We start from the raw sequence: 16,737 nt of genomic DNA on the forward strand, positions 1-16,737 counted from the left end.
ACATTAGAGGTAGAGTACAGTAGAGTACAGTAGAGGTAGAGTACAGTCGTGTACAGTAGAGGTAGAGTACAGTCGTGTACATTAGAGGTAGAGTACAGTAGAGTACAGTGGAGGTAGAGTACATTAGAGGTAGAGTACGGTAGAGTACAGTGGAGGTAGAGTACAGTGGAGGTAGAGTACAGTAGAGGTAGAGTACAGTAGAGGTAGAGTACAGTAGAGGTAGAGTACAGTAGAGGTAGAGTACAGTCGTGTACATTAGAGGTAGAGTACAGTAGAGGTAGAGTACAGTAGTGTACAGTAGAGGCAGAGTACAGTAGAGGTAGAGTACAGTCGTGTACAGTAGAGGTAGAGTACAGTCGTGTAGAGTAGAGGTAGAGTACAGTAGAGGTAGAGTACAGTCGTGTACAGTAGAGTACAGTCGTGTACAGTAGAGGTAGAGTACAGTCGTGTACAGCAGAGGTAGAGTACAGTCGTGTACAGTAGAGGTAGAGTACGGTAGAGGTAGAGTACAGTCGTGTACATTAGAGGTAGAGTACAGTAGAGTAAGGTAGAGGTAGAGTACAGTCGTGTACATTAGAGTACAGTAGAGGTAGTGTACAGTAGAGGTAGAGTACAGGTAGAGTGCGGTAGAGTACAGTAGAGGTAGAGTGCAGTAGTTTACAGTAGAGATAGTAGAGTACAGTAGCGGTAGAGTACAGTAGAGTACAGCAGAGGTAGTATACAGTAGAGGTAGAGTACAGGTAGAGTGCAGTAGAGTACAGTAGAGGTAGAGTGCAGTAGTGTACAGTAGAGATAGTAGAGTACAGTAGCGGGAGAGTAGGGTACAGTAGTGTACAGTAGAGGTAGAGTACAGTAGAGGTAGAGTACAGTAGTGTACAGTAGAGATAGTAGAGTACAGTAGTGTACAGTAGAGGTAGGGTACAGTAGAGTACAGTAGTGTACAGTGGAGGTAGTGCGGTAGAGTAGAGATAGTAGAGTACAGTAGCGGGAGAGCAGTGTACAGTATAGTACAGTAGAGGTAGAGTACAGTAGAGGTAGAGTACAGTAGAGGTAGAGTACAGTAGAGGTAGAGTAGAGGTAGAGTACAGTAGAGGTAGAGTACAGTAGAGGTAGAGTACAGTAGAGTACTGTAGAGGTAGAGTACAGTAGAGTAGATATAGTGGAGTGGAGTACAGTAGTGTACAGTAGAGGTAGAGTACAGTAGTGTACAGTAGAGGTAGAGTACAGTCGTGTACATTGGAGGTAGAGTACAGTAGAGTAAGGTAGAGTACAGTTTTGTACAGTAGAGGTAGAGTACAGTCGTGTACATTGGAGGTAGAGTACAGTAGAGTAAGGTAGAGTACAGTTTTGTACAGTAGAGGTAGAGTACATTCGTGTACATTAGAGTACAGCAGAGGTAGTGTACAGTAAAGGTAGAGTACAGGTAGAGTACAGTAGTGTACAGTAGAGGTAGAGTACAGTAGTGTACAGTAGAGGTAGATATAGTGGAGTACAGTAGAGGGAGAGTGCAGTAGAGTACAGTAGAGGTAGAGTACAGTAGAGGTAGAGTAAAGTGCAGTAGAGTACAGTAGAGGTAGAGTACAGTAGTGTACAGTAGAGGTAGAGTACAGTAGAGGTAGAGCACAGTAGTGTACAGTAGAGTACAGTAGAGGTAGAGCACAGTAGAGGTAGAGTACAGTAGAGGTAGAGTAGAGTGCAGTAGAGGTAGAGTACAGTAGCGGTAGAGGTAGAGTAGAGTGCAGTAGAGTACAGTAGAGGTAGAGTACAGTAGTGTACAGTAGAGGTAGAGTACAGTAGAGGTAGAGTACAGTAGTGTACAGTAGAGGTAGAGTACAGTAGAGGTAGAGTAGAGTGCAGTAGAGTACAGTAGAGGTAGAGCACAGTAGAGGTAGAGCACAGTAGAGGTAGAGTACAGTAGTGTACAGTAGAGGTAGAGTACAGTAGAGGTAGAGTACAGTAGTGTACAGTAGAGGTAGAGTACAGTAGAGGTAGAGTAGAGTACAGTAGAGCACAGTAGAGGTAGAGCACAGTAGAGGTAGAGCACAGTAGAGGTAGAGCACAGTAGAGGTAGAGCACAGTAGAGGTAGAGCACAGTAGAGGTAGAGCACAGTAGAGGTAGAGTACAGTAGAGTACAGTAGCGGTAGAGTACAGTAGAGTGCAGCATAGTACAGTAGAAGTAGAGTACAGTAGAGGTAGAGTAGAGTGCAGTAGAGGTAGAGCACAGTAGAGCACAGTAGAGGTAGAGTGCAGTACAGTGGAGTACAGTACAGTGGAGTGCAGTACAGTAGAGTAAAGTAGAGGTAGCGCAGAGTACAGTAGAGTGCAGTACAGTACAGTAGAGGTAGAGTATAGTACAGTAGAGTAGAGTATAGTACAGTAGAGAAGAGTGCAGTAGAGGTAGAGTACAGTAGTGTACAGTGGAGTACATTAGAGTTCAGTAGAGTATAGTAGAGTACAGCACAGTAGAGTAAAGTAGAGGTATAGTACAGTAGTGTACAGTGGAGTAGAGCATAGTACAGTAGAGCACAGTATAGTAGAGTACAGTACAGTATAGTAGAGTACAGTAGAGGACGCCGCTCAGACAAACCTTTCAGCTGCTGCTGTTCTGGATAACAGAAGAATAGGATGCAGGAGAAGAAAGTTTAACACTTTATCAATAAAAAAAATAAAAAAAAATCTTTTGAACTACAATAACCATCATGTTTACACACACACACACACACACACACACACACACACACACACACACACACACACACAAAACGCCTCTGCACTTATTTGTCTCAACATGGGGACAGGAGAGCTGTCAGTCAATAAAAGTGAAAAAAGTTATTTGCGTTACTTATTTGAAAAAGTAACTTATTTTGAAAGTAATGCATTACTATACTAGTTACTTGAAAAAGTAATCTGGTTACGCAACTCAAGTTACTTGTAATGAGTTCCACACAACACTGGTGATGAACACACATCTGTCTGTCTGTCTGTCTCAGGTTCTGCTCACGATGGACGACGACCTCGACGCGGTTCAGAGAGACAAAATCTACGTCTTCTGATGGATTAGCCAATCATTATGGATTAGCCAATCACAGAGCAGCACCAATGAGAGGCCTCACTGCCTGAAAATCCTGCCAGTCAGAGACTGTGGGAGGAGCCTCATACAGGAACTAATGCTGATAGGACAGTGAATGTGCCAGTCAAACTGCCAGAGCTCCTCCCCTTATGCTAACGCTTCAGACCTGCCCTGCGAATCTCAGCGCAGTTTCGTTTGTTTCTCTTCGCGTCTGTGTCCGTCTGTGGCCTTCTGTGTGTGTGGACCGTGTGGTTCCGACTGTAAATCCGAGCCGAGCCGCTTCACTGATCTCATGATGATTCTGATTCGGAGAAAATCTACTTTGCACTGTCTGAAAAATTACAGATCATGTTTTTACTGAGTACAAACGGAATGATTACTGAATAATAAAGACTTTTTACGGTTGTATTCAGTCGTCTACGTCTGTGTTTGACCCTGAAATGAAAATGTTCATCCCTTCACTTTAAGAGCTGTGTAATTTTAGCAGCATCTAGTGGTGAGGTTGTGAACTGCACCCAACAGAAGTTACAGTGGCCGACAGGAAGTAATGTCGTCATCTGAGACTTGTGTCAGTGTTTTATTCGCTGACTTTAGCAAGCTTCTTCATGCGAAGAACAACATAGTGAGGAAATGCGTTTGTCCGTTCAGGGCCACCGTAGAAACATGTCGATGTAAGCGGACCCACGGTGTGTGTAGAGAGAAATGCCTCATTCTAAGCTAATAAACACATAACGCTTCATTATGTGAGATCTTTATATACCACTGAAAACAGTTATGATATATGATATTGCATTTCTGTCAACAGATTCTCCTAAATATTACACAATGCACCTTTAAATTTGAGCATGATATCTCAATAAATGAGCTTTCAGTGAGATGTTGTTTGACTGCAGTACCAAACGCTTCCACTTGAGGAAATTCGTCTCCATTCATTTCCAATGGGCGAACAATACAAGTGTGTTTTTTTCAGAACCATTTAACCTTTTCATGTACATGATTTTTTGTGTGTTCATACAGCAAGTGCCAAAACCTTTACCGTGTTTACTGATGTGTTTGTGTTGCTCTAGTCTAGGTTAGTCTAGGGCATGAAAAATAAGATCTGAACAAGATTTTTTTTACACTTATTTTTCAGAGATTTTCAGATGAGTGGACAGCATGTGTTTTTGTTTTTAACTGAAGAGATACTGAATTAAACATGATACAGTTATAACACCATAATACTGTGTGTATTTAACAAACCAATATTTGAAATTATATAAAATCATGTGAGAACTAAAATATATAGTGCAACTTAAATTAGTGCAAATGGATTGCTGAATTGTCTACATGTAATTGTACCGTTTGCAAACATTATTCAAAACCGCGATTTCTCGATTTAAAAATAATAAAATCGTGGCAAAACATTAAATTCGCCCCTCCTTGAACTGCCACCTTACCGTGGTGGAGGGGTTTGAGTACCCGAATGATCCTAGCTATGTTGTCTGGGGCTGTATTGCCCCTGGTAGGGTCTCCCAAGGCAAACAGGTCCTAGGTGACGGGTCAGACTAAGAGCGGTTCATAAAACTCTTTATAAGAGGATTAAAAACGAGGGCCGTGACGTCGCCTGGCATGGCGCAGCCGGGGCCCCACCCTGGAGCCAGGTCCGGGGTTGGGGCTCGTATGCGAGCACCTGGTGGCCGGGCCTCCCCCCAATGGGGTCCGGCCGGGCTCAGCCCGAAGGAGCGACGTGGGACCGCCCTCCCGTGGGCTCACCACCTACAGGAGGGACCGTAAGGGGCCAGTGCATAGTAGATCGGGCGGCAGTCGAAGGCGGGGGCCTTGACAACCCGATCCCTGGACACGGAAACTCAGTTGCCCATGGTGAGAGGCGGCGGGCTGGTGTGGGTTTGCTTATAGCCCCCCAGCTCAGCTGCCATGTGTTGGAGTTTACCCCGGTGAACGAGAGGGTCGCTTCCCTGCGCCTTCGGGTCGGGGATAGGTCTCTCACTGTCATGTGCGCCTACGGGCCGGGTAGCCCTCTTGGAGTCTCTGGGAGGGGTGCTGGAAAGTGCTCCGACTGGGGACTCCGTCGTTCTACTGGGGGACTTCAACGCCCACGTGGGCAGCGACAGTGACACCTGGAGGAGTGTGATTGGGAGGAACGGCCCCCCTGATCTGAACCCGAGTGGTGTTCAGTTATTGGACTTCTGTGCTAGTTACAGCTTGTCCATAACAAACACCATGTTCAAGCATAAGGGTGTCCATCAGTGCACATGGCACCAGGACACCCTAGACCGGAGGTCGATGATCGACTTTTGGTCGTTTCATCTGACCTCCGGCCGTATGTCTTGGACACTCGGGTGAAGAGAGGGGCGGAGCTGTCAACTGATCACCACCTGGTGGTGAGTTGGATCCGATGGCGGGGGAGGAAGCTGGACAGACTCGGCAGACCCAAACGTACTGTGAGGGTCTGTTGGGAACGTTTAGCCGAGTCTCCTGTCAGAGAGATCTTCAACTCCCACCTCCGGCAGAGCTTCGACCAGATCCCGAGGGAGTCTGAAGATATTGAGTCCGAGTGGACCATGTTCTCAACCTCCATTGTTGACGCGGCCGCTCGGAGCTGTGGCCGTAAGGTCTCCGGTGCCTGTCGAGATGGCAATCCCTGAACCCGGTGGTGGACACCGGAAGTAAGGGATGCCGTCAAGCTGAAGAAGGAGTCCTATCGGGCCTGGCTGGCTTGTGGGACTCCTGAGGCAGCTGACGGGTACCGGCAGGCCAAGCGGACTGCAGCCCAGGTGGTTGTGGAGGCAAAAAAACGGGCTTGGGAGGAGTTCGGTGAGGCCATGGAGAAGGACTACCGGCTGGCCTCAAAGAGATTCTGGGAAACCGTCCGGCGCCTCAGGAGAGGGAAGCAGTACCCTACCAACGCTGTCTACAGTAGAGGAGGTACTTTGAGGATCTCCCCAATCCCACCGACACATCTTCCATTGAGGGCTAAGGGCTCGGAGGTGGACTCGTCCATCACCCGGGCTGAAGTCACCGAGGTAGTCAAGAAGCTCCTTGGTGGCAAGGCACCGGGGGTGGATGAGATCTGGAACACTGGACCAGCTCTATACCCTCTCCAGGGTGCTGGAGGGTTCATGGGAATTTGCCCAACCAGTCCACATGTGCTTTGTGGATTTGGAGAAGGCATTCGACTGTGTCCCTCGCAGCGGCCTGTGGAGGGTGCTCTGGGAGTATGGAGTCCGGGGCCCTTTGCTAAGGGCTGTCCGGCCCCTGTACGACCGGAGCAGGAGCCTGGTTCGCATTGCCGGCAGTAAGTCAGACTTGTTCCCGGTGCATGTTGGACTCCGGCAGGGCTGCCCTTTGTCGCCGGTTCTGTTCATAATTTTTATCGACAGAATTTCTAGGCGCAGCCAGGGGCCGGAGGGTGTCAGGTTTGGGGACCACACAATCTCGTCTCTGCTCTTTGCGGATGATGTTGTCGTGTTGGCCTCATCAAACCAGGACCTCCAGCATGCGCTGGGACAGTTTGCAGCCGAGTGTGAAGCGGCTGGGATGAGAATCAGCACCTCCAAATCCGAGGCCATGGTTCTCAGTCGGAAAAGGGTGGCTTGCCCACTTCAGGTTGGTGAAGAGTTCCTGCCTCAAGTGGATGAGTTCAAGTACTTGTTCAACTTGTTCACGAGTGAGGGAAGGATGGAACGGGAGATTGACAGCTGGATCGGTGCAGCTTCTGCTTTAATGCGGTCCCTGTACCGGTCTGTCGTGGTGAAGAAAGAGCTGAGTCGCAAGGCGAAGCTCTCGATTTACCAGTCAATCTACGTTCCTACTCTCACCTATGGTCATGAGCTGTGGGTCATGACCGAAAGGACAAGATCCCGCATACAGGCGGCCGAAATGAGCTTTCTCCGCAGGGGGCCTGGGCGATCCCTTAGAGATAGGGTGAGGAGCTCGGTCACTCGGGAGGAGCTCAGAGTAGAGCCGCTGCTCCTCCACATCGAGAGGATCAGCTGAGGTGGTTCCCGGGAAGGTGTTCCGGGCGCATCCCACTGGGAGGAGACCCCGGGGAAGACCTAGGACACGCTGGAGGGACTATGTCTCCCGGCTGGCCTGGGAACGCCTCGGTGTCCCCCCGGAAGAGCTGGAGGAAGTGTCTAGGGAGAGGGAAGTCTAGGCATCTCTGCTTAGACTGCTGCCCCCGCGACCCGGCCCCGGATAAGCGGAGAAGATGATGATGATGATGACATTAAATTCGAAGTAAACTAAAGAATTTGAAAAATCGCACATCCGTAGAGTAAAGTAATTAATACTTTTTTGATTTAACGAGTAAAGTAAGGTATTACAAGTAACGTGCATTACATAATCAGATTACTTTTTGACGTTACTGCAAATTAAGGGTGTGCGATATCACGATTTTTGATCGTGAACGATTAAAATGTCTCTACGATCTGCTTTTGAAGAAATATCATATTATCATGTTACAGTGCATCTATCAGTTCAGTTCTGGCACCTCAACATCCTCTACAACACGACGCACACACACATCACGCGTTAATGCAGAGGTACAGGACACTGCAATTATTCATTATTTATTAGTTTATTATTTGCATGTGCTTTAAAGACTTGCAAACATGTCGTGCGTGTGCTGATGCTCTGTTCTAAAGCCCAATTAATACTTCTGCGTCAAACTAACAGGCGCTTATCTGAGCGCGAACACGCGATGCTCACCTCATCCCACTAATACTGTCAAATACACACAAGCTTTACATAAACACAGTTGGTTATGTCTAAAGTGAAAGCAAATATCTGAGAGAAAATCTGGCGCGTGTGTATCAGATGCGTCACATGCCGGTCTTAAAGCGACAGTAGCATAATTAAACTATAGTGATAGTAAACATGCTGCCACTTGTGCTTAAAGGGATAGTTCACCCAGAAATGAAAATTCTGTCATTATTTACTCACTCTATTGTTGTTCCAAACCTGTATTAGTTTCTTTCTTGTGCTGAATACAAAAGAAGATATTTTGAACCAAACAGTTGCAGGTAAAAAAAAAGAAAGAATAAAAAGTCAATGGGGACCAGCAACTATTATACCCACATTCTTCAAAATAACTTTTATTTTTAACAGAAGAAAGAAACTTATTCGGGTTTAAAACAACTTAAGATAGTAAATGATGACAATTTTCATTTTTGGGGATCAATCCATTTAACAAAATATAAAGAGAAAATCACTCACTGCTCTGGACTGAGAACTTAAATTTTTGTAGCTTTAATAAGAATCAGTGTATAATTTATACAGTGAAGTCTTTGTGTTTTTTTATATTTGTTTATTTTTAGTTTCTTTCTTGAATGCTTTGTGGAAGGAAAAGAGAATGTTTTCCTCCAGTAGAAGCAAGATAACATGACGAACTGGTTTTCAGCGACACTGATCAGAGGTGTTTGAGACTGAGATGATTACAGTCCAGGAGAAGCTTCATGTGGACCTTCTAGAGTCTACGGATTGTCACTGCTTTAGATAAGGTATGAAATTAACTTAAAGACACATACAACTTAATTGCTATCTAGTTATGATTGTTTTTTAGTCATTTACTACTTTAGCAGTATATTTCTACATTTATCAGTGGCAACGTTTTGGTACAAACAGGCTAAACTGCTTTTCTTAAGATTCCTCTTTTTTTTTTTACAGTTCTTAGATTAAAACTATTTTGTTTAGGGATTTTCTTGCAATGAAAAGTGAATGTTTATTTGCTTTTAATACAGTGCTACAAAATATGCTTATGTCTCTCAGGCCTGTTCACTGAGTAATTTGTGTTACACACTGTACTGTGTGAATATGAATCTCTGCGTTCACACATGTGAACTGAATGTACTACATTTTTTCATTTTTTATATTAGTTTATCATATAAAGCCATGTAACGACTGTTTAGAAGTTTGTAGATAACTGATAATCAGATAAAGATTTCAGACTTCATAACTTGAGTACTTTCAAACTATTTTTAACAGTATTTGACAGTGTAAGCAAAAGTTGGCAAAAGTTGACAGTGTAAGCAAAAATGTCACTAACCCGGGGGCGGGGTTTATGTAAATTCTAGGGTTTGTGTCACTAACCCGGGAGGAATGTGGTGTAGTCTCTACCAGCCGTTTGTTGTAGTCCTTAAAAAGCGATTTCTTTAAAAGCAAATCTCTCCCTTTGCTGTGAACTTTGAGTGTCGTAACTTTGCAGATGTTGTTTATGCTCAAACAGCAACATTACACACTAACTAGAGTTAGAAAAGTCAAATCATCATCAACCACCCCTTTAATTTCTTTTCGTCTGAAGAAAGAAAGACATGAACATCTTGGATGACGTGGGGGAGAGTAAATTAGTCCATTAACTGCATTCATTGGACACACATCTGCATGAAGACATAGCTGATAACATCACTAAACACAGACCATATTAAAGCGTTAGTTCACCCAAAGATGAAAATTCTGTCAGTCATTACTCTCCCTCAACCCGTAAGAGTTTCGTTCATCTTCGGGACACAAATGAAGATCTTTTTGATGAAATCTGAGAGCTTTCTGCCCCTCCAGAGCCAGTGAGGTCACAGAATTATAACTATATCTCTTTAATAATAATTGTAAATTAACTTTATTTCATCACCGTTTTAAATGCATTTCATCCTAATTTGATATTTAGTGTAGCATACACTAGCGTGGAGTCATTGTGTCTGTTTTAAATGTGTTTATTGTTCTCCAGCAAAGAAACACCAGTGATAGAAGATGCCGACCATTAAAGAGCTTCTTCTGAAAACTCTGGATGATCTGAGCACACATAAGTTAAAGAGATTTAAATGGCACTTAAAGAGCAATCATGAATCCATTTCAACTGCGGATGTGGAGAACGCAGATGCCGCTGACACGGTGGACATCATGGTGGCACGGTTTACCCCCGACGGAGCCGTGAAGATCACGCTGGACGCCCTGAGGGAGATGAACGAGAATCATCTGGCAGAACAGTTGGAGAACAGACTCAAGGATGGTAACACTGCACAAATGCTGTTCGTACTCAGTATTTCTGTCTTCTTTCCACTCCAAATATCTAAAAATTCTTAAATCAAGATGCATTAAAGGTAGCAAAATGCCATAAGATATTATGTCTTGTTTTCTGGGGAAATGAATCAAACAGTGAAATTATCTGCCAATGGCGTCAGAAAAATAATATTGTTTCTGTTTGAATTAACATTATTTTTCTGACCCCATTGCTTGTTTTGAGCAAAAACTCACTTCATTTTGACTAATTCCCCCGGAAAACAAGAAATAAAATCTTATGGTATTTTACTCATCTAGTAAATGCATCTTGATTTAAGAATTTTTAGATATTTGGACTGAAAACAAGACAAAAATACAAAGTAAGAAAAGCATTTTTTTGCAGTGTAGAGGAGAAGAATCAGAAATGCTACAAGTGTAATGTCATGAATGGCCTCTGTGTGTCTCTATCCCAGTGCAGATCAGCAGTGTTGACCTGAGTATCACAGCAGGAGTGGCTGGAGGTTCTCCTCCAAACATCTCAAGTCCAGTGACCTTCAACTCGAGCTCTTCTGCTGTCGGTATGTTTATAGCACTGGGAAGCACTGTATGCACCAGTATTAATGATCATAGCACTGGGAAGCACTGGGAAGCACTGTATGCACCAGTATTAATGATATAGCACTGGGAAGCACTGTATGCACCAGTATTAATGATATAGCACTGGGAAGCACTGTATGCACCAGTATTAATGATATAGCACTGGGAAGCACTGTATGCACCAGTATTAATGATCATAGCACTGGGAAGCACTGTATGCACCAGTATTAATGATATAGCACTGGGAAGCACTGTATGCACCAGTATTAATGATCATAGCACTGGGAAGCACTGTATGCACCAGTATTAATGATCATAGCACTGGGAAGCACTGTATGCACCAGTATTAATGATATAGCACTGGGAAGCACTGTATGCACCAGTATTAATGATATAGCACTGGGAAGCACTGTATGCACCAGTATTAATGATCATAGCACTGGGAAGCACTGTATGCACCAGTATTAATGATATAGCACTGGGAAGCACTGTATGCACCAGTATTAATGATCATAGCACTGGGAAGCACTGTATGCACCAGTATTAATGATATAGCACTGGGAAGCACTGTATGCACCAGTATTAATGATATAGCACTGGGAAGCACTGTATGCACCAGTATTAATGATCATAGCACTGGGAAGCACTGTATGCACCAGTATTAATGATATAGCACTGGGAAGCACTGTATGCACCAGTATTAATGATCATAGCACTGGGAAGCACTGTATGCACCAGTATTAATGATATAGCACTGGGAAGCACTGTATGCACCAGTATTAATGATATAGCACTGGGAAGCACTGTATGCACCAGTATTAATGATATAGCACTGGGAAGCACTGTATGCACCAGTATTAATGATCATAGCACTGGGAAGCACTGTATGCACCAGTATTAATGATATAGCACTGGGAAGCACTGTATGCACCAGTATTAATGATATAGCACTGGGAAGCACTGTATGCACCAGTATTAATGATCATAGCACTGGGAAGCACTGTATGCACCAGTATTAATGATATAGCACTGGGAAGCACTGTATGCACCAGTATTAATGATATAGCACTGGGAAGCACTGTATGCACCAGTATTAATGATCATAGCACTGGGAAGCACTGTATGCACCAGTATTAATGATATAGCACTGGGAAGCACTGTATGCACCAGTATTAATGATATAGCACTGGGAAGCACTGTATGCACCAGTATTAATGATCATAGCACTGGGAAGCACTGTATGCACCAGTATTAATGATATAGCACTGGGAAGCACTGTATGCACCAGTATTAATGATCATAGCACTGGGAAGCACTGTATGCACCAGTATTAATGATATAGCACTGGGAAGCACTGTATGCACCAGTATTAATGATCATAGCACTGGGAAGCACTGTATGCACCAGTATTAATGATCATAGCACTGGGAAGCACTGTATGCACCAGTATTAATGATATAGCACTGGGAAGCACTGTATGCACCAGTATTAATGATCATAGCACTGGGAAGCACTGTATGCACCAGTATTAATGATCATAGCACTGGGAAGCACTGTATGCACCAGTATTAATGATATAGCACTGGGAAGCACTGTATGCACCAGTATTAATGATCATAGCACTGGGAAGCACTGTATGCACCAGTATTAATGATATAGCACTGGGAAGCACTGTATGCACCAGTATTAATGATATAGCACTGGGAAGCACTGTATGCACCAGTATTAATGATATAGCACTGGGAAGCACTGTATGCACCAGTATTAATGATCATAGCACTGGGAAGCACTGTATGCACCAGTATTAATGATCATAGCACTGGGAAGCACTGTACGCACCAGTATTAATGATCATAGCACTGGGAAGCACTGTATGCACCAGTATTAATGATATAGCACTGGGAAGCACTGTATGCACCAGTATTAATGATATAGCACTGGGAAGCACTGTATGCACCAGTATTAATGATCATAGCACTGGGAAGCACTGTATGCACCAGTATTAATGATCATAGCACTGGGAAGCACTGTATGCACCAGTATTAATGATATAGCACTGGGAAGCACTGTATGCACCAGTATTAATGATATAGCACTGGGAAGCACTGTATGCACCAGTATTAATGATTATAGCACTGGGAAGCACTGTATGCACCAGTATTAATGATCATAGCACTGGGAAGCACTGTATGCACCAGTATTAATGATCATAGCACTGGGAAGCACTGTATGCACCAGTATTAATGATATAGCACTGGGAAGCACTGTATGCACCAGTATTAATGATATAGCACTGGGAAGCACTGTATGCACCAGTATTAATGATATAGCACTGGGAAGCACTGTATGCACCAGTATTAATGATATAGCACTGGGAAGCACTGTATGCACCAGTATTAATGATCATAGCACTGGGAAGCACTGTATGCACCAGTATTAATGATATAGCACTGGGAAGCACTTTATGCACCAGTATTAATGATATAGCACTGGGAAGCACTGTATGCACCAGTATTAATGATCATAGCACTGGGAAGCACTGTATGCACCAGTATTAATGATATAGCACTGGGAAGCACTGTATGCACCAGTATTAATGATATAGCACTGGGAAGCACTGTATGCACCAGTATTAATGATTATAGCACTGGGAAGCACTGTATGCACCAGTATTAATGATATAGCACTGGGAAGCACTGTATGCACCAGTATTAATGATATAGCACTGGGAAGCACTGTATGCACCAGTATTAATGATTATAGCACTGGGAAGCACTGTATGCACCAGTATTAATGATCATAGCACTGGGAAGCACTGTATGCACCAGTATTAATGATCATAGCACTGGGAAGCACTGTATGCACCAGTATTAATGATATAGCACTGGGAAGCACTGTATGCACCAGTATTAATGATATAGCACTGGGAAGCACTGTATGCACCAGTATTAATGATATAGCACTGGGAAGCACTGTATGCACCAGTATTAATGATATAGCACTGGGAAGCACTGTATGCACCAGTATTAATGATATAGCACTGGGAAGCACTGTATGCACCAGTATTAATGATATAGCACTGGGAAGCACTGTATGCACCAGTATTAATGATCATAGCACTGGGAAGCACTGTATGCACCAGTATTAATGATCATAGCACTGGGAAGCACTGTATGCACCAGTATTAATGATATAGCACTGGGAAGCACTGTATGCACCAGTATTAATGATCATAGCACTGGGAAGCACTGTATGCACCAGTATTAATGATATAGCACTGGGAAGCACTGTATGCACCAGTATTAATGATATAGCACTGGGAAGCACTGTATGCACCAGTATTAATGATATAGCACTGGGAAGCACTGTATGCACCAGTATTAATGATATAGCACTGGGAAGCACTGTATGCACCAGTATTAATGATATAGCACTGGGAAGCACTGTATGCACCAGTATTAATGATTATAGCACTGGGAAGCACTGTATGCACCAGTATTAATGATATAGCACTGGGAAGCACTGTATGCACCAGTATTAATGATATAGCACTGGGAAGCACTGTATGCACCAGTATTAATGATATAGCACTGGGAAGCACTGTATGCACCAGTATTAATGATATAGCACTGGGAAGCACTGTATGCACCAGTATTAATGATTATAGCACTGGGAAGCACTGTATGCACCAGTATTAATGATATAGCACTGGGAAGCACTGTATGCACCAGTATTAATGATCATAGCACTGGGAAGCACTGTATGCACCAGTATTAATGATATAGCACTGGGAAGCACTGTATGCACCAGTATTAATGATCATAGCACTGGGAAGCACTGTATGCACCAGTATTAATGATATAGCACTGGGAAGCACTGTATGCACCAGTATTAATGATTATAGCACTGGGAAGCACTGTATGCACCAGTATTAATGATATAGCACTGGGAAGCACTGTATGCACCAGTATTAATGATATAGCACTGGGAAGCACTGTATGCACCAGTATTAATGATATAGCACTGGGAAGCACTGTATGCACCAGTATTAATGATATAGCACTGGGAAGCACTGTATGCACCAGTATTAATGATCATAGCACTGGGAAGCACTGTATGCACCAGTATTAATGATATAGCACTGGGAAGCACTGTATGCACCAGTATTAATGATTATAGCACTGGGAAGCACTGTATGCACCAGTATTAATGATATAGCACTGGGAAGCACTGTATGCACCAGTATTAATGATATAGCACTGGGAAGCACTGTATGCACCAGTATTAATGATATAGCACTGGGAAGCACTGTATGCACCAGTATTAATGATATAGCACTGGGAAGCACTGTATGCACCAGTATTAATGATTATAGCACTGGGAAGCACTGTATGCACCAGTATTAATGATATAGCACTGGGAAGCACTGTATGCACCAGTATTAATGATATAGCACTGGGAAGCACTGTATGCACCAGTATTAATGATCATAGCACTGGGAAGCACTGTATGCACCAGTATTAATGATTATAGCACTGGGAAGCACTGTATGCACCAGTATTAATGATATAGCACTGGGAAGCACTGTATGCACCAGTATTAATGATATAGCACTGGGAAGCACTGTATGCACCAGTATTAATGATTATAGCACTGGGAAGCACTGTATGCACCAGTATTAATGTTCAATACATAATATTCTTTTACAATTTTTTTTAAGGTCAAGAAACATTCCGTATGCCAATATTTAACCTTCCCTCTCTGAAACTGACTAACCCTCAGAGGTAGGAGCATTTACATTTACGTTAACACTTTACAATAGGTTTGCATCTGTTACACTACATTAGTTAAAATGAACTAATAATGATCAATACTTCTACAGCATTGAATTATCTTTCAACATCTATACATTATTTAAAAAGTATTATCTGTTAATATTATTTAATGGACCTGAGCTGACATGAACTAAGAATGAAAAATACTTCTAAATCTTACAGCAGTGAGAAGAAAGCGACGAAGATAACTTTACCAGTTTCCACTCTTCCCTCTTCTGCAAGTCAGAGGTACGTACAAATACACTTACGTTTACGGTAACACTTTACAATAAGGTTCCATTTGCCAATGTTAGATGCAGAGAAACTGCATAAGTTAACATGAACTAATAAGGAACAATACATTTAAAGCGTTTATTGATCTCATTTAATGTTAATTTCAATATTTACTACCACATTAATAAAATCAAAAGTTGTATCTAATAATAGTCAAGTCAAGCTGTATTTCTATAGCACTTTATACAGTACAGATTGTTTCAAAACAGCTTCACAGTAACAAACATGTAAAAATAGAAACTAAACTATGAAGACGATTCAGCTGTAAAAGACAGTAGTGTCATTATCCAGATCATCAGATCAATAACTGTAAAGTTCATCAGTTATGAACGAGTTCAGCTCTACAACAGCCAGCATCGTCATTATTCAGCTTTAGTCAGGTCAGTGTTGATTCGTTTCAGTTCATCCAGTAATTATTATTAAATGGACCTGAGTTATTAACATGAGCTAAAATCAACATCTGTCTTTTTATTAATGTTAGAGATAAACAAATACTGTAACAAATGTAATGTTCATTGTTAGTAACTAATGGGACCTTATTGCATTTTGTATAAAAATAAAATAAAAAAAAACAACTAAACTAACGATTTATGGATTTTATTTGCATATACAATTTCCATCCATTTGGATTCCTAGTTTTAACATAAAAAAAATAATAAACTGTGATTCATATTTCTCAGTCATACATAAGTGAAACAGGTAAGATTTATGTAATTATATTAATAAACTGAATGTGATTTATATATGTCAGTCATACATAAATGAAACCGATAATATTTATGTAAATAAAACACAGAAAAATGCCCATGATAAATCAGCACTGCCTAGTGTTCAAGTGTGTACACTACAGAGGTAAAGTACTATTGAGCAGTGTTGAGGTTAATGTGATAATTAAGTGATAGCTGAGCATGAATGATGAACACCTGCTGTCAACAAGCAGAATGAAGAAGAGAAAGAACAACTTCCGG

The 16,737-nt window shown here is 42.5% G+C and overlaps 1 protein-coding gene across 1 annotated transcript in view; it reads left to right on the top strand.

Moving 5' to 3' along the window:
- Positions 1-4,279, top strand: part of sidt2 (SID1 transmembrane family, member 2) — a 37,322-nt gene extending 33,043 nt beyond the window's left edge. Inside the window, exon 28 of the mRNA XM_081370317.1 lies at positions 2,992-4,279. Within this exon, the coding sequence (XP_081226443.1) occupies positions 2,992-3,054 (63 nt within the window). The 3' untranslated portion in view covers positions 3,055-4,279. The remainder of the gene's footprint in view (positions 1-2,991) is intronic.
- The last annotated feature ends 12,458 nt before the right edge of the window (positions 4,280-16,737 follow it).

This window comes from Scardinius erythrophthalmus, assembly GCF_964197995.2.
Source record: "Scardinius erythrophthalmus genome assembly, chromosome: 7".
Taxonomy (NCBI): domain Eukaryota; kingdom Metazoa; phylum Chordata; class Actinopteri; order Cypriniformes; family Leuciscidae; genus Scardinius; species Scardinius erythrophthalmus.